This window comes from Eschscholzia californica, unplaced genomic scaffold (genome assembly GCF_041429995.1).
Source record: "Eschscholzia californica isolate CP2 unplaced genomic scaffold, dmEscCali1.0.p SCAF_6, whole genome shotgun sequence".
NCBI lineage: Eukaryota > Viridiplantae > Streptophyta > Magnoliopsida > Ranunculales > Papaveraceae > Eschscholzia > Eschscholzia californica.
This window is the reverse complement of record NW_028238483.1, coordinates 459,855-478,469: the sequence shown is the minus strand read 5'-3', so window position 1 is coordinate 478,469 and position 18,615 is coordinate 459,855. Positions and strand designations below refer to the sequence as shown.

The 18,615-nt window shown below is 37.7% G+C and overlaps 3 protein-coding genes across 3 annotated transcripts; all 3 read right to left on the bottom strand.

Moving 5' to 3' along the window:
- Positions 1-4,054: 4,054 nt before the first annotated feature.
- Positions 4,055-5,039, bottom strand: LOC147530683 (uncharacterized). The gene has a single exon (XM_086650425.1). The coding sequence runs from the start codon at positions 4,990-4,992 to the stop codon at positions 4,057-4,059; it is 936 nt and encodes a 311-aa protein (XP_086506551.1). The 5' UTR covers positions 4,993-5,039; the 3' UTR covers positions 4,055-4,056.
- A 31-nt stretch (positions 5,040-5,070) lies between these two features.
- LOC147530682 (PKS-NRPS hybrid synthetase cheA-like) lies at positions 5,071-7,228 on the bottom strand (the record flags this gene model as incomplete). Its single annotated transcript, XM_086651234.1, has 2 exons — positions 7,053-7,228; positions 5,071-6,744 (listed from the first exon to the last, which is right to left on the bottom strand). Coding segments are annotated over exons 1-2 (1,761 nt in total), but the record flags the coding sequence as incomplete, so codon positions are not given.
- Positions 7,229-11,472: 4,244 nt separating this feature from the next.
- Positions 11,473-17,627, bottom strand: LOC147530681 (ribonucleoside-diphosphate reductase large subunit-like). Its single transcript, XM_086648179.1, has 17 exons — positions 16,968-17,627; positions 16,819-16,880; positions 16,646-16,733; positions 15,917-16,180; positions 15,561-15,801; positions 15,310-15,386; positions 14,447-14,617; positions 14,276-14,368; positions 14,043-14,192; positions 13,859-13,945; positions 13,559-13,723; positions 13,353-13,472; positions 12,599-12,801; positions 12,363-12,512; positions 12,133-12,280; positions 11,854-11,937; positions 11,473-11,768 (listed from the first exon to the last, which is right to left on the bottom strand). Exons 1-17 carry the CDS (start codon positions 17,193-17,195, stop codon positions 11,664-11,666), a joined length of 2,436 nt encoding a protein of 811 aa, XP_086504305.1. The 5' UTR covers positions 17,196-17,627; the 3' UTR covers positions 11,473-11,663.
- Between the last annotated feature and the right edge of the window lie 988 nt (positions 17,628-18,615).

Sequence of the window (18,615 nt, the reverse complement as noted above, 5' to 3'; positions counted from 1 at the left end):
GACGCAAACACGGATTTATTGATGTAACATCGAACAACCTAGTGGACCGTTGTCTTGAGTTCTTATAGGTCGGCGATTGTCATCTATTATTAATTGGTGGTTGGCTCTATATGTTGGTCGACTTATGGTGGTTGATGTAAACACAAGTTTATCAGTATAATTTTACACTATCTTGTGAATTAATTTGCCAACTAGAGCCTAGCGGCCTGCTCCACTCCTGCTCCTATATGATGTGCGATAACCGAACGGTCACATGATTTGTGGGAGAGGATAAAATTGATGCAAACACGACTGTTAAGAGAGGCTATCTAGTAGACTTTTAATTAGTTATAAGTTATAAACGGTCGAAGGGGATCGAATTTGCATGAATCCCTTCCACCACCGTGTAACAAGTCAGATTCTTACTGGTTAAAACTGGTTGATATCATTTGAATAAGCTTTGTCTTGGGTGCTTCTAAAGGCACCTGACCAAACAGCTGTTAGCATCCATCTCTGTTGGCACCACGCCCAACCGCTCTATTCTCTGTTGGCACCACTCAAGTATGTAGGCACCGTCTATTATCTGTTGACCCTAACCCCCCTCCATCCATCTCTCACAAAATCCATCCAAAATTGGGGATTTTAAACTTTCTCTCTCTAAGCTCACCCAAAACCGAATTTTACCCTCATCAAATCGCTCATAATCTCACTAATCTCCCTCAAATTTTGCTGAGAATAAGTCATTCGACTCTCTAACTCTTAGAATCAATAATCATTTGGTGGAGACGAAGTTGAAATCAAGCTACAATTACTCCTTCAAGGTTGGTTCAAAAACCCTAACTTTTATAATTTTTTTGAATAAATTTGTTGTTTGATTGATTGGGGATGTTAATCGTGTGTTGTAACATGTTTAGAATGTTGTATTCTTCAATTTCGAACATATTTAGAGCATTTTTTGTGAATGTTTGATGCCCATGTGTACTGCCCTAGGTTTATGAACGTTCTGGAACGACTCGGACGGACTGGTCCAGTCCGTCCTTGTCTTCCTAGTCACGGATCAGCTAATCCGTGACTTAGTACAAAGAAACGGACTCCCTTTTGAGTCCGTGACGGACTGGGTAATCCGTTCCGGACTTAAAGGGTCCGGATTACCTGATCCGGGACCTTAGTTTTTTTTTTTTTTTTTTTTAATCTTTCATATTTTTCTTTCTTTATTTTTCTCATCATTTTTCCTTCATTATTTGAATGACCTTTTTTGTAGCGATACGTGCCTATTTTGAATGACCTTTTTTGTAGCGATACGTCTAATTTTTCCTTCATTAATTTAGAGTAGGAAAACATATTTTGATTATTTATTGTTTGTGCATCACATACGCGTATTATTCAAAAGTTATTATGCCACCACGTAAGCAACGACGAACGCAAGGAGATGAGAACGAAACAGAGCCTCCTATTTCGACAGCAGAAACAGAAGTAGGGGGGTCATCTTCATTTTCAGACCCGTACTCTGGAGGTCCGATAGATCGTTCGCTTCTACCTTGTTTCAAGAATCATGTTGCTTATACGATTTGGAACAAACCGGTAAGCAAATATTATTTTCTAATTTTAGTAGTTATGATAAAATTTTGTTAATCATCAATCTAAAACAATATCTTTTTTATTTTCAGGAGAGGCCGGTGCTGAAGTTACACAACCATGCGTCTGCCGTAGTTGTGGGTACTGCTTTGAAGAAGACGAATGGGTGGGACCTCGAAACTGAGTGTCAAAGTGTTCGAGAGAGAGTCCGGAACACGGGATTGGCCCACATCGCCAAATATTCATACACCAAGCTAGATCGTGTTCTAATCTCGGCATTTACAGAGCGGTGGTACGAGGACACAAATACTTTCCACATGCCGTTCGGGGAGATGACGATCACGTTAGAGGATGTGTATCGCATATGTGGTCTTCCAATTGAAGGTAAACCTGTTGTTCTGTCTAAGACGGATGATGAAGATTTGAACGATGACGATGACGATGACGATGACGATGATACAAAAGATCCAGATGCATTACTAGTCTCTCGTTATTTACAATTAGATTACGAAGGTGTAAAACTGCACTTAGGTAAATCTAAGTCTGTGGAGCTCAAGTGGTTGAGGGAGCAATGCAGTGGGTCGAAAGAGGATGACCCCGAACATGTCAAAGATGTTGTTGCACGGGCATACCTCTTGCATCTTTTTGGTTGTACTCTTTTTGCTGATAAGAGTGCAACTAAGGTTCCTTTTCTCTATCTACGTTATCTGAAGAACTTAGATGATATTTCGAGTTACTCGTGGGGAACAGCGGCGCTTGCCTATCTTTATCGGCAGATTGGTTTTGCTTCGAGGGGAGGAAATCAATTGGCTGGTTATCTTACTTTATTTCAGGTAATTTCATATTTATTTTTGTCTCTCAATTATTTCTTTATTATTTTAGAGTAGCGAATAATAAATGTGTATTTAACATTCCATTTGTAGGCGTGGATCGATGAACACTTCAAACTTGGGGTGTCTGTTCCCAACCCAAAATATGATCCTACATCTAACGTGCCCCGGATGTATAAATGGGAGGAACACGTCTTGAAAGGCAACAAGGCATGTGCTCTAGGAAGCACTCGTGAGCAATTGGACGGTCTGACCGAGAGAGATGTATGTATTTTATTTATTAATTTTTCCTGTGTTCTATAATACCTGACGTATGCTATAGGAATCACTCGTTAAACGTCTGTATCATGTAGGTCATTTGGGACCCATATCGTCCCTTATCGTCTGATGATGCACTACCACTTCCTGAATACTCTTTTTACACTGGTTGCATCGCGGTTAACGATATTGCCGAGCCCTATCACCCTGATAGGGTGTTAAGGCAACTTGGGTTGGTTCAAGTCATCCCTAAAGAACCGATTCGACCAAAAAAGGTGTCGAAGGATGGAGATTCTAAAAACTTTGTTAATGTGGCTTCTTATTGGGGGCGTTGGGAAGATCACCTACTAAACATGAGTGATAGACCGAAGGAGGTATCTTTGGCTCCGTGGGAGGCAAGCGCTCAGTATAACCATTGGTTCAAGAGAGTATCTCACCCGTTTGTACAAAACCTAGCTTTGTACAAATCCAATAGACCAGAACAGTACATAGGTTCGGTATCGTACTACGTGAGTATTCGATTTATCATTCTTTTGTTTTGTTACTTTTGAATTTGTAGCTATAATTTGTTACCTAATTTGTTATTAATCCATTGTTGTTTTTTTAGAGAGATGGAATTGATCGTGCCATTGTAGCGATTCAAGCGTCTGACGTTTCGTTAGGGCTTGAAATCCTAACTAATGCGAGGGCTGAAATGCCGCTTCCCGAATGTCCTCATCAACCTCAATCAGAACCCGAACCAAGAAGATCGTCTAGAAAAGCTACGGTGAAGAAATCGAGGAAATCACAAAGGGAATGAAGTATTATATTAAGGCATATATTATGGTTTAGAATCTCAAGTGTAGTCTCGTTATTTTGAATTGCTTTTTGTGAACGATGTGTATCGTACAATTTGATCTATGTTTGAACATCGTTACTCTTGTTTTAACAAGTTTTAACATCTACCGTACATTTTGATTGTTATTCTTGTTTTTTTAACAAGTTTTAATATCTACCTTAAGTACCATTGTTCGGAAAAAAAAAAAAAAAATACGGATCACCTAATCCGTTTCCTTCTAACATGAAAATAAGAGCCCCGGTTATAAGAAGTAACGGATCTATGGATCCGTGACGACTTTACTATAAACGGATCCATAGATCCGTTCCTTTCTAACATGAAAATAAGAGCCCCGGTTATAAGAAGTAACGGATCTATGGATCCGTGACGACTTTACTATAAACGGATCCATAGATCCGTTCCTTTGTGAACCATAACGGATTCAGGGATCCGTGACCTGTATGAAATTCCTGTTTTTCTGTTTCTCTTCGATTATAAACCCAAAGAAAAAAGAAGTTAAGTAACGAAGACAATTAATCATCTAAATTTATTCAAATATAAAATCAAAAACTTTGTAACTCGGTCTTTCAGTACAACTTAATCATCACTTAAATTTATCACACTACTACTTGGCTCATTCGAATTATCATGAGAATAAAATTTCTTTCCATCCTCGATTCTATCTCTAACAATTGGAAGCCAACCCGTTGCCTCTACCGATGCATACCTAGACCATTGCGGTGCAATGGGAGGGAGTATAGAATCTTTTTTGAGTTTAACGTTCATAAAGTGACCACCGGTATATGTAATGCATGCAATTTTATAACCCTCAGAAGGTGGACCACTAAGTAAGGGTAAGAAAGTTGTCGAACAACCGTAAGACAAATGAACTAATATGCAATTGAAGCTACTCGCCACAACTATACTAGTGTTTGGGTGAATGTAGAACCAATCTTCCGGACATGTAAAATTGAAGTTGTTCGCGGCACTGTGTGTTTGATTGTAATCTCTTATTCCAAACATCTCTTTGTAGAGTGTGTTCTGATCCTCAAGTTCTTTTATGACATTTTCGCGAACTTGTTTCCAACCATCTTCTAGTGAAAACCCAAGTCCTTTACCAACGGCATGAAACCCACAATGACCATCGCCTGGCACATCTATAATGTCATCCAAGAATGGATGCATAACTGACGGAATATGTCCTTTGTATCTTTCAAAATTGGGTACGGTTGCTTTCGGTGCTTTGGTTACTTTGTTAACTTTGTTAACTTTACGTACTGTCTGAGTGGAGGGAACACATTCATCAACACACTTTGCATATTCGAAAGCAGATGGGTTCCTCTTAGTAGATTTTGCAACTTCTTTTTCTTTTTTGCTCATTCTTCTTTGTTTCGGAGCCCCTTTTGTCTTTGTTTGTTGCAATGGCTCACACAAGTTTGTCATGACCGGAAAAGAAATTTCCCTCAACTTCTCAAGTATTGCGGTCCTCTCAGCATCACTGGATTTATCCCACATTAAATAAAGGTGCTCCATCTCATGTGATGCGTCAAGATCATTATGAATCGGCGGAGTCGGGTTAATGGATAGCTTGGTCCACTGTGGGTGAATGATGTCCTTTGGACATACCTTATCTTGTTTCATTAAAGATACCATCTCATGAGCACAAGGGAGACCATAGACATACCTTAGAACACATCCGCAATTTTGAACGTTAATATCAATCCCATTTGCACGGTCGATCTCATCTACCATAAGATCTAATGCCGCGTGCGAGACATAACCACGTAGCTCTTTAAAAAACTTGATTTGATGCCCTTCCTTCACCTTAATACGACTGTGCTCAAAAGATGTTATAATTTCACATGTCTCGGTTTCCGTCATGATATGCATAAATTCCCAGCACGTAACATAGTTACCTTCGGAGCTACATAGATATCTCTTCAATTTGGAATGAGCACCTTCCACACGATTTGTTGTAGTATTTCCCATGTGAATAACCCCGTTAGTCCATGCAGTCACAAATCTCTCTTTCAATCCCAACCAGGTATCTTGAACATAACTAACATCTTTATGATGTGTGTCTGACCAAAACTTCACAAAAGTTTCTACCGCCTCATTATAACCACTTTCAGTCTCAGCATACATGATAGCTCGAAACATTGTCATAAACACATTGAATTGTTCTTGTTTGAAATGACCTTTGACTTTGGCTACCACACACTTGTCGATGTGGAAAGTACATAGCAACCTTTGAGCATTTGGAAAGACTTCACCAATGGCGTTAATCAATGCAAGTTCACGATCGGTAATAAACACGATTGGCATTGAGTTGGGAGAAAACAACGTCCGCAAACGATTAAGGGCCCATGTGTACTGATTAGTTGTCTCCCCATCCATAAATGTAAAGGCCGCGGTGAAGGATTTCAACGTAGAAGTTACCCCGACAATCTCAAGCAATGGCTTGTTAAATCGGTTGGTTTTATACGTACAATCGAGCAATAACACGGTATGGAAACTCTGTAATAATAGAATACAATCAGGATGTGCCCAAAATAGATTTGTTACCTCATCAGTGTCTTCGTTCTTTGAAAAATGGTAGACGTAATGGTGTTCCACCAACAACTTAATGACTTGTTGCATCGGACTCCTTCCTTCTTGGTTTTCCATACGTATGTTCGCACGTGCATTGTAAATGGTTTTCAACGTTGATGTGTTATCCTTGAATTGTTCATGAATTTGAGAAAGAATTTGAGCTGGCTTCGAACCAATTTTTAATAGATGTTTCACAACAGCTTTTTCATCGGGTTTCAACCTATTCACATATGCGTGACCTAGAAGACTTTCAGCTAACTCGTGGTTATGGATTCCAGACACAACTGACACTTTCCACGTGTCATTAACCCCCGGTATTCCTTTGAGCTTGAACGGACATTGACATTTTTTGGTGCTCGATTTCCTTTTCTTTATAGGTGGTTGATGGGATTTTGGAACTAAATCCTTCTTCTCATGTGAACGAAATACTCCACTTCTTTCGCAACATAATTCTAACCGGGGTTTCTGTCCCCCTTTTCTATTACCTGACCTAGAGGTCAATACTACAAACTTATGTTTTTTCCCAATTTCTTGAGCCCAAACGATTAACTCCTCTTTAGTTTGAAAAACATCTTCAGTCACAAAATACTCACCAACATCAATACTAATAAATTGACACCCATCATTTGAAGGTCGATTTTCTTCTTCGGCATGGTACTCCTCTTCAATAGGAACAATATTAAGGTCCGGAATCTGTCAAAAGGTGAAAAAAACATAAAAAACACTTAAAGATAAAAAAAATCTTCAGGATGGAACGGACTGAACGAGTCCAGGATTTATCAGCTAATGACGGATCAGCCTATCCGTCCATATCTACAAGATCACGGACTTCTGAGTCCGTGCCCTTTCATTTATAAACGGATAGACCGATCCGTTAGTGACTGATAAGTACCGGACTGGTTCAGTCCGTCCGCGTCACCGAAGTTTCAATTTGATTTTTTCAAAAACTCACACAACACGTATAAAAACATATAAAATAGGATCGGGGAATGGTTGTATACCTCATGAGAAACTTCTCCTTGCCCGGAATTAGGTGAAAGAGTTGGAATCGATGTAGTTGTTAAATTTTTAGAACTCTCTTCTTCCATGGTTATCTTCCTAATTTCTTTTCAAAAGATGATATAAAGAAGCTATGAATTAGATGTAACACAGCTGTATGATGAATAAATCACCCGGATTGATTTTTTCGAATAAAAGAATAGTCGCCGGTAGGTGTCGGAGACGTTGCCGTCGCCGTTGCCGGAGAATGTTGCACTCTTTTCTAGGGTTTTGTTTTGGAAGAAGATTTGATTAGGATTCCTTTTTTGTTGGAAGAAGAAGATGGAAGAAGTAAACGAAGGTGAAGGTCACCCACATTAAAAACTGGTGCTTATAGAGAACTCAAGTCAAAAATCATTGACTTGAGTCAACAATATTTTTGGATGCTAACAGCTGTTTGGTCAGGTGCCTTTAGGGAATCTATTAGTTGAGTTCGACCCAGCTTATTATTTTTATGGTGAGAGAAAATTGAAGTTGCCACTAATGTGATCTATGCCGTCTACTTGGAACTGTGAAAGTTCATGTTCGTTGGTACATTAGAAGACATAAACTAAAATAAATAACACAATAGTTAACGAGGTTCGGTCGGATATTCACGACCTATATCCTCGGAGAAAGCCGGAACGGCTACATACTTTATTAGCCACACTTGTAGTGATTCGTTACAATGATTATAATCGAATGCTTAAACTCCTAGAACCCATCTCTTATTTATAGGGTTTAGGGTTTCCTAGTTTCTCCTAACTAAACTAGGAAACTATATAATCTCTACTCAATATTACTATATAAGAGATATCCTAAATAGATCTTCGATATCTTTCATATCTTCAATATCTTGGACTCATCTTGATCGTCGGATCTCTTCATGTCGATCCGTCTCATCTTCATATATCTTGGACGGTTGATATTTGATATCTTCGGATCTCGATTCATCTCGATCCTTATTCTCTAACACTCCCCCTCAAGTTGGAATGCGGAACGTGTGAAGTATCCAACTTGAAGATTGAACATGGAAAAGAAGAATGTTGCTCGCATACGATCAGATTCAAAACTTGAACTTGAATTTTAATTTTTGGTTAATGTCGAACAATGGGCAATGGTGCGGAATGCTTTGTCTGCAACTTGAACTTATATCGCAAATGAACTTGATATAATGTTCTTGTCTTTCTTTCGTAAGCTTGAATGACATTCTTTTCATCTTTGCTTTATTTCTTTCTCGAGCTTGAATAAAATTTGGTGAGAGGGAGGTGAGCTTCAAATTTATCAATAAACTAAGGAGGAAACGATACCATATGTAGTTGATGATGGAAGAGAGGAACCGGTGGATCCACGAAGAGGATGATGAAAACATAGTGTCACAAAAAGAAGAGATAGGTGACAGAAAGATAGCGTCTAGAAACCATGTGAAATTTCACACTCACGTGAGAGAAACCATGAGGGAGAGAGATATAGTCGAGAGAGAGGGTTATGGCCGAGAGAGAGAGAGAGAGATTACACCATGGGAATTATCGATCTTGAATGATCGGGAGAGAGAGATAAACTCGTCGGATCACAAACCGAGAGGAAGAGGGATGATTACTCACAGAACTGAAAAACAAAAATCAGTGGTGGCTAATAGGGTGATGTCCAAATAGATGAAGGATTTCGATTAGTCGAAGGAAAAGCCGGGAAAGTCGATCGGCCAAAAAAAGGAAGTTCGCAATCCAATTTCTGGTGAGCTGGACAGACGGAGTTCGAAAAACCAAAATTCAATTAGTTTTGAAAAAAAAAATCACAACATTGAATACATCAAACAACGTTGGAGGCGAGAGATTGAATACGATGAATATCGAGATGAAGCAAAAATTGTAGTAGTATATCCTACTAAATATGATTTGAAGGTGGTGTAATTGGTGAGATTAGAGAGTGACCTTCAATGATGTGTGGAAATTTGCGACTCTTCATTAACAAATCCACGACAGTGATGATTGGACGATAAATACAACAAAGAAATTGTTGGAACTTGGGGAAACTTAATCCGGATGCAAAAGAAACGATTCAGCAAAGACCGTTTTGAGAAGAGAGGGAATGATGGATTAAGGTGAACACATCGCAGCCGATGGAACGACAATATTAAGGCGAGTAAAAAGATATCGGAAAGCTGTGGAATCTGGAATACGGATTGCTTGAAGCACATCGAATATTAGAATGATCACACAAGATGATCTTGGATATGACTTCTTCTTGAAAATGCATAAGAAGATGATCGATTGATAACGAAATCACAACGATTGGAAAAAACGTCGGGAAAGTGCTCGTTCTAAAAACAAGTACATTGAACGGGATTTAGTCTCTTCTGGAGTAAAAGAAATTAAAAAGTAGTAACCTTTGATTTGAAGAAGATGACCAAATATCTCTCCAGGAACAAAAATAAAAGGAGAGACTGCTAAAACACATAGAATCAAAATCAAAGGGAGCTTCACCATTGTCAATGGGCAGAGGGAGAAAGAGATTGAGATTTTTGTAAACCCATCCAGGAGATTTCTATACTTACTAGAGAATCAAGTAAATAAACTAGGCTCTGTTTTGAAAAAAAAACAGCAACTCACGGATGAAATAGCCTTCAATGCATGTGGGATTTGTTCTTCATATTTCATGATGATTGAAGCACGAGAACTCAAATAAGACTTTTCAATAGTCCATCAATTAATCTCTTTTCTTTCACAGGATTTTCTTGGCTTCAAGAAGAGTAATAATCAACAGAAAATTTTGGAAGAGTTCAACAACTCGACGAAGTGACCGAAAGGTAGAATCACGACGAAAGAAAATCGTCGAAAATAGCGGAAGCAAAAGAAATTGATGAAACAGGATTGATGAATTTAATCGATAAAAAAAAAAATGGAGAATTTACGAAAGTTTGATCAGGATTGCCTAACCTGCTCTTGATACCATGTGAAAGTTCACGTTCGTTGGTAGATTAGAAGACATAAACTAAAATAAATAACACAATAGTTAACGAGGTTCGGTCGGATATTCACGACCTACATCCTCGGAGAAAGCCGGAACGGCTACATATTTTATTAGCCACACTTGTGGTGATTCGTTACAATGATTATAATCGAATGCTTAAACTCCTAGAACCCATCTCTTATTTATAAGGTTTAGGGTTTCCTAGTTTCTCCTAACTAAACTAGGAAACTATATAATCTCTACTCAATATTACTGTATAAGAGATATCCTAAATAGACCTTCGATATCTCTCATATCTTCAATATCTTGGACTCATCTTGATCTTCGGATCTCTTCATATCGATCCGTCTCATCTCCATATATCTTGGACGGTTGATATTTGATATCTTCGGATCTCGATTCATCTCGATCCTTATACTCTAACAGGAACTTCGTCATAGTTTTCACTTTTGGAGATTAGTTGTTTAGTTCTTTTCCTAGGTTTTTGTATTAGTGCAGTCTAGTTTCTTCATTAGTTAATGAAATTAGGTACCTTAAAACTTGAGTATTCAGTTTATTCATTGTTAGTTGATGTATTGTTTCTTATAAACTCCTTGTGTATTTGGTTCCCATTTCTTTAGCTTTCATATTTACTGTGTTACAACACCATGACATAATGCTAAATCTTTGTTTTAATGATGGTCGAGGTGGAAAAGAGTCTTTGGGCATTACATAAGACGAGGAAAAACACATACCACATAAAACTCACATTTCGAGTTAGGGGTGCGTCTATATGCAGACCAAAATTTCTCTTCGGGCCTTCGTATGTAGACGCACCCCTTATGTCCCAACAAAGCGACCCCAAGCACTCCCCTCTTCTTTTCTTCTTTTGTTCTCTTCGGCAACGAAAAATGGTTCCTCGATGTTCGTAACAATTTATGCACAGTTACAAAACAACTCCTACTAGAACCCGATCTAACCCCAAACAACACTCATTGACAATTGATTTCAGAGCTATATTTATCTACTAATCCAACCAAAATCTTGAAAGTTCTCAAGAACCCTAAAACTTGAAACTTCTCAAGAACTCGAAAACTTCAAAAATCTGAAATGAAAACCCTCCATCAGCTTAGATCCATTGCTTCGGAATCTAAAATGAAAACCCCTTCAGAATCCATTGCCTATGAAATAATCAATAGAGTTGGTATGAACTAATGAACATCACTAAGATATAGCAGTGGTCTCAGACTCGAACCAGTCCAAGACATTGCTTCGGACTAGTCAATCTGAGGGAATTCAGTATCGTCAAACACTCTTGGGGACCCCTAGAGAAATTTTGTTGTGCACCTATAGACGCACCCTTCGAGCTACAGCACTGGTGCTGGTCACAGAAGCTTATCCAAGTAATTTGCCAAAGCTCCAATCTAAATCTTCTGAAATTTTTGGACTTCAACCTTGGTAAGAGTACTTCATTAACAGCAAACATCATACTCAATTACCTGGTAGAAATTAGAAGAACTAGATTTCACATTTTACAACTCAATCCCTCTCCTCCCTCTTTATATTTATCCCCTTATATATTTATACCCTAACAATCATCTTCTTCCAAGGCTCCCTCGTGGCCTCATCTATCTGGTTTCAATTTTTCAACTTCCACAAGCCAAGCAATCGTCCCGGTTCTGTAGGGAGCATACCATTTGTGCCATCTTCAATTCATCGTCACCACCATCTTCACTCACCTTTGCCTTTTCCTGCACATTGTCCCAAACGAGGTAAGAACAATATGACACTGGAAAAAAGATAACGCCCAACCGAATCAAGAATCAAGTTTACTACCTTGAGAGTGGATGTATCGACAGTAAATTTGATGGCATCAGCTGCAGCACGTGATCGCAAATAATACATTCCAGTTTTCAGACCCTTTAAGATTCCAAAAAAGAAGTAACAAGTTAGGTGACTTCATAATATAACACTCGTAAAGGTAACACTTATTAAACTACAACTACATCAAAAAAATACTTTCACACACAATATAATCACTCCTCGATGGAGAAATAGTTTTGATAATTTGGTATGGTTACTAAAAAGTCAAAAATCATGTACAAGCCATAATACCTCTGACCAAGCATAGAAGTGCAAGGATGTCAGCTTATCAAAATTAGGCTGGTCCATGTGGATATTCAAGCTCTGGCTCTGATCTATGTAACACCCACGATCCACCGCCATGTCAACCAAGGTCCTTTGCTTGATCTCCCACACAGTCCTATTCCCCAGCAGTAACTCTTAGTATGCTAAAACAACACTTAAGACAAACTTACACTATATAAACCAGCAAAATACTGTACCTATAAATAGCTTTCAGATCCTCAGGAATTTCAGGGACATTAAGAATCGAACCATCCTCATAAATTATTTTGTTCTTTAGAGCAGGAGACCATAGACCCATCTCAGTTAAGTCATGAAGTAGATGTTTGTTCACCACAACAAACTCGCCACTGCAAACAGAGGGGAAAAGATTATGAGTACGGCACACAGCACATATTCTCTTTTAGCAAGAACACAGTAGGAAAAGAAGACCAACCTTAGAACCCGACGGCTGTAGATATTGGAAGTATATGGTTCAAAACACTCATTGTTGCCAAGAATCTGGCTAGTTGAAGCAGTAGGCATGGGCGCTACAAGAAGGGAATTTCTCACTCCATTCCTGGAGACCATTTCTCTAAGAGCGGCCCAGTCCCACCGGTCTGACGGTTTTACACCCCACATGTCTGGTTGAAAAACTCCCTGCATATTCACAACATCAAGTAGTTAGTTCGCTCCTCTTTAAAGGTATTTATCTGGATCAATCTATGTTTTATGCAATCCATCTTAGCAACATAAATCGTTGAATCTCATGCAGTACATTTGCAAGTTGCAACTAATCTATGTCTCTTAAATGGAACACTGTGGATGAGAAAGGTTGGCATGAAATTAAAAATAAACTAGCATCATCTTCCTTCTTGCATTTGACACATTCAGCAGTGAGCATTGCACAGCAACCAACATAGATTTTCTTGATACGTCCATGCAAATCGTTGGCTATCATAGTCCACCAACTTGTTTGCAGAAAATAGATTTATTCTAAATCCATAAAAAATTGTATTTGGCAAATTCATTTGAGATCAAATACTTTCCTCTATTGAGATCAGTTGTACATGAGAAAACGACAGCAAACTGTCTACCAGGCAAGCTACCATATATTATTAATTACAAAAGAATGCATTTGCAACATTACGGCAGAGAGACCAATAAAAGATCCATTTAAGACACATAACAAGCTATGCCAAATTACTGACCTGGCTAACAGGACTCCCTTCATATGACTCATAAGGGCCTTCATTTGCAGCAATTTCACAAGAAGCTCTTAAAGCATGATAGTAGATGGTCTCAAAAATTTCTTTATTCAGTTGCTGAGCCTAGAATAAGGATAAAACTACAAATTTAGTTATCCACACAAAGAAACTCGATCGAGAAAATGAAACATCATGGACATTGTTGTTACCTCTGGTGAACCAAATGGCATCCCAAGCAAGATGAACGTATCAGCAAGACCCTGGACTCCTATTCCAATGGGTCTGTGCCTCAAATTTGACCTTTTTGCAGTCTCAACAGGGTAGTAAGTAACATTGATTACCTTGTTGAGATTTCTCGTAACAACTGCAGTAACCTATTACAATAAAACCAAGATATATTCGAAGACTTACTAGAATAACAATACAAACAATAATTGAAACAGACAAAAGGTTAAGTGATATGCATAACTAAAACATACATATCTCACTAAAAGTTCTGAAAATCAAACCTCTGCCAGCTTGTCAAAATCAAAATATCGGTTTCCAGAACCCCTACTCCCAACTAGCTTAGATGGCTGAGATTCGGTTGCAACGTCCTAATAAACAAAGTACATCAACAATTAAGTGTCGTCAATGCACAGCAAGTGGAACAAATTTTTTATTTGATAAATACAGAGCATCAAAATTATCCACCTTCTCCCTGATAAATCGAGGTAAAGCAATTGATGCCAAATTACAAACTGCAGTTTCAGTTGGACTTGTGTACTCAATAATTTCAGTACACAAGTTAGAAGATTTAATAGTCCCTAAATTTTGCTGATTGCTCTTTCTGTTGCAAGTATCCTGCAGTTCAACAGAAACAAATAAATAACAAAAACAAAGGATATAACATTGTCGTTTACACCAAATCAAGCTCAGTATAGTACCTTAAAGAGCATATAAGGAGTTCCAGTTTCCATCTGCGCTTTGAGAATCTCAAACCATAGATTCTGTGCTGGGATAACCTTCCTCGCCTTGCCCTGAGTAATCCAGGACCATATAAGCATTCTGTAATTACAAGATACATAAAAAACAAGAGCTCATTCGCTGAGTTTTACCTCTCTCTCATACTTGGTGTACAGTTTCTCAAACTCTTCACCCCAACAATCAGCCAAGCGTGGTGCCTCATTAGGGCAAAATAATGACCATTGGCCATTTTCTTTAACTCTTTTCATAAACAGGTCGGGAACCCAGAGAGCATAAAATAGATCACGAGCTCGGTGTTCTTCCTGCAAGTGTACAACATGTTATAAAGAACTCAGTATCTGATGCAATTCCCAGTTTTCCAATAGGATGTAGGAACATTCAGAGAAACGACAATTCACAATGTAGCGCCCCTCTAGATTATTGGGATATAAATATATGCGCAGACTAATATAATATTAATCCACAATGTTTTTGTTGCCCAACAGTTACTAATCTATAGCTTCATGACAAAAGCAGAATAGACAAAGCAATAAAAATGTAAAGAAAGAACTGAGATAAAAGATGATGAGTTGGAGCAGAATAAAAAAGGAAACCAAAGAAAAGGAAAATATGAAACGGTGAAAGCAACCAATTTCTTTATCAGTCATTTAGCAAACAATCTCTCTCCTTTAACGAAGCTTACCTAGGTGAACTTGCTTTGCTGATTGAACACCCTCACACCCAAAGCTAAGTAAACTAAGGAGCATATCTTAATTAAAATGCTACTAGATGAGACCAAGTAATGGATTGTCGGACAAAAAAGAAGCATATCTTAATTAAAATGCTACTAGATGAGACCAAGTAATGGATTGTCGGACAAAAAGATGCATATCTTCAATTTGTAAAAGAAGGAAACTTACAAAGAGATGTCCATTACAAAGCCAACAAGTAAGTAGATAACACCCAGGAGAGTTGCAATAAGTAATTACTTCATGTATCATAAGTCTAATCATACCTTCCCATGATTTTTTCGGAGATCCAGAAAATCAAAAACATCAGCATGCCATGGCTCCAAATACACAGCAAATGCACCTATACTCAGCACAAGTGTATTAAAATTGGGTACCAATAAATGGATATGTTGTAAGAAATTGCTAAATACACAAATGTTGAGACGCATGTAATTTACATATGCTCTTGCCCTACACCTAAGAAATCTACACTGCATGTCAACCATATCAAACAAAAAGTGTTAGAAAATTATACCCTTCCTTCTGCCTCCGCCTTGATCGACATAACGTGCAGTATCATTGAACACTCGTAGCATTGGAACAATGCCATTAGACATCCCATTTGTACCACAAATATAACTACCAGTGGCACGAATATTATGGATAGAGAAACCAATTCCTCCAGCTGATTTGCTAATAACAGCACACTCCTTCAACGTATCATATATCCCATCTATACTGTCTTCTTTCATGCATACGAGGAAACAGCTACTCAACTGATGTCATATACGATCAAATTAAGAAAAAAAAAATCATGTAACCAAAAATACGAAGAGACAGCTCTCAAACAGCACATAAAGGGATAATAAACTTATAGCACAAAGAACATACTTGGGGCCTTGGTGTTCCTGCATTGAAAAGGGTAGGTGAAGCATGTGTAAACCAACGCTGGGACATCAAATGATAAGTTTTCAGAGCAGATGCAATGTCATCCTTGTGAATCCCAACAGAAACCCTCATCAACATGTGTTGTGGCCTTTCCACTACTTTCCCATTAATCTTTAAGAGGTACGATCTTTCAAGGGTTTTGAAACCAAAATAATCATAGTCAAAATCTCTGTCATAAATGATCTCACTATCCAGGAGGGCAGAATTCTGAAACAATTCAACGCTAAAAAATTAGTTCAACCCACCAAGTGTGATAATTTCAACAACTGTGTGTATCTCATATAGTAACCAAAACTACAAATTTTCTTTGATATACAATAGATGTTTGAAGTCCATTTCGTATCCATAAAAAAACAAATTGATCACAAGTCCCATCATCAATTACGAGCAAGGAAAGTTGTATGTTGACTTAAATGATTCTTTTTTAGGAAGGAACGATTTATTACCATTACATACAAAACATAACAAAAAATGATTCACAAACCACGACCTAACTATCCTCTATCTGGTCAACAACCCTTGGTTGGAGTGGTAAGAGGTATAGTCTTCCGCCTTAGAGGTCAAGGGTTCGAGGCACGCAGAACAATTCAAAAAAAAAAAAAACTATCCTCTATCTGAAATACCCACAAAGAAGAATTAAAATAGAAACATAGCTTATAATTGGAAAATTACCTTCATGATAATCTCATATACATCGTCAGCGACAAGAGAAGCCTCAAGTCCTGACCCTTCATCAACATGGTTATACATATCCTTGATCCTGCAACAACCCACTTAGAATTAGACCTATTTCTAGAAACAGAAAGTCAGATAATTGTGATTGAAAAACAAAAAGGGATTCTTACGTCTCTGAAAATGATTTCTTTGTGTTCTTATGCAGATTTGAAATGGCAATCCTTGCAGCCAACTATACCACAACAGTAAATTTATATAAAACAGGAAAAAAAATAGCAAACCACAAAAGAGAGAGAAGAAGAAGAAGAGAGAGAATTACAGAAGCGTAATCAGGATGGTTAGCGACCATGCCGGCGGCAGTTTCAGCGGCAAGTTCATCAAGTTGACTTGTTGTTACACCTTTGTAAACCCCAGCACAGACCTTCTGAGAAACAAGAACAGGATCGCAGTGATCGGTACTGAGACCATAACTTAACTTCTTCAATCGAGCAGTAATCTTGTCGAAATGAACTGGTTCTTTCCGACCATCTCTTTTCACCACGTACATCGTTCCCAATTCCGTCACAAACAGATATAGAGATTTAGACAGAGAAATGTTCAGTACAGGATAAGTTTCAACCTAGGGTTTCCTCTGTTCTTTATAAATATAAGGGGTATTTAATCTATTCTTGATTTTCTCGCTTATTTTCCCGCCAAGCTTCTCTTTTTTCCCGCCCATATTCCTCGTAAGCTTAATTCCTGATTACTTGGAAATTGTGTGGAATGCAATGGCAATTTGATCGGTCATGGAAGTTGGTCGACCTTCCAACAAAAAAAATGGCTGTTGGTTCATGTATGTGTTAGTGGTAGGGGATAGTTCCAATGTTTGTCTATCACTCTTTGGTTTAATGGTTGGAGGATCAAATACAAGGAGTTCATCATCAAAATTTATCATATATAAGCAAGGCAATATATAAAGTAGAGATGGAAATATATGGACTTTTTAAAGCATTTCTAATACAAAACTTTAAACTTGTTTATTTACTTATATGACATTGTTATTTTTGTAAAGAAATATATAATTATTTTAAAAATATATGAAAAATTGATTTCTATTTGTTCAAATTTAAATATTGATAAGTTGGACAATCTATATAAGAAAAAAAGAAAGATTTTATACTGACGGGGACAAACATTTTTCTTAATAAAAGATATTGTCTAAAAGCCCTTGAGCACTTACTATATGGTGCTTTTCAATTTCAATTTTGAGTAACAAAATCGATTGACCCAGATTATTTTGCAATTATGGGTAAGTATCAATTAGCATATCTTCATCATTAATTATACTCATTCAACATATCTTCCCTCTCTTAAAGCATCTCCAATGCAAAACTCCAAAAAAATCTTCATTTATCCTATGTGTTAAGTTCTAATTGAGATTCTCACTCCTAGGTGGCGAAAATAGAGATCCCTAACTTTTTTGTGTCTACAATGCAAAACTCTAAACTTATCTTATTTACTTATGTGGCATAGTTATTTTCGTAAATAAATAATTAATTATTTAAAAAATGTAGAAACTTGATTTCTATTGGTTGAAAATCAAATATTGATGAGTTGGACAATTTGGGATATCTCAAGAGGACACTCTAGAAAAAGATTGTCCTCTTGAGATATCTCTATTCTACCCTCGACGCGTCATCTTAGAGATCAAAATAGAGTGTTGCATTGGAGAGAGTTTAAAAAAAATAAAACTTTAAAAATCATATGTGGCACTCAGAGTTTCTAAGACTGAGTGTTGCATTGGAGATGCTCTTAATCATTTGTTTCTTTTTCTCTCTTAACGTCCTCTTACCCAGACGTGAAGGACATCGACTGGGAGAGGGTTATGATTATCCCTTACTTCATCTTCTTAAAGATTTCAGTTACAATCTCGTCTATCCCTGAAAGGACTCTTACAATTTAAGAGTCTTTATCCCTCTCTCTTTAAA

Bases quoted from the DNA above. Each gene is read 5' to 3' on its own strand.
- LOC147530683 (XM_086650425.1), bottom strand. From the start codon at position 4,992: ATGGAGCACCTTTATTTAATGTGGGATAAATCCAGTGATGCTGAGAGG.
- LOC147530681 (XM_086648179.1), bottom strand. From the start codon at position 17,195: ATGTACGTGGTGAAAAGAGATGGTCGGAAAGAACCAGTTCATTTCGAC. The intron at 13,946-14,042 runs GTGGATAATTTT...TTTGTTTATTAG, and splicing joins CTCGATTTATCAGGGAGAAG to GACGTTGCAACCGAATCTCA. The intron at 12,513-12,598 runs GTTGGTCTTCTT...CTCTGTTTGCAG, and splicing joins TACAGCCGTCGGGTTCTAAG to TGGCGAGTTTGTTGTGGTGA.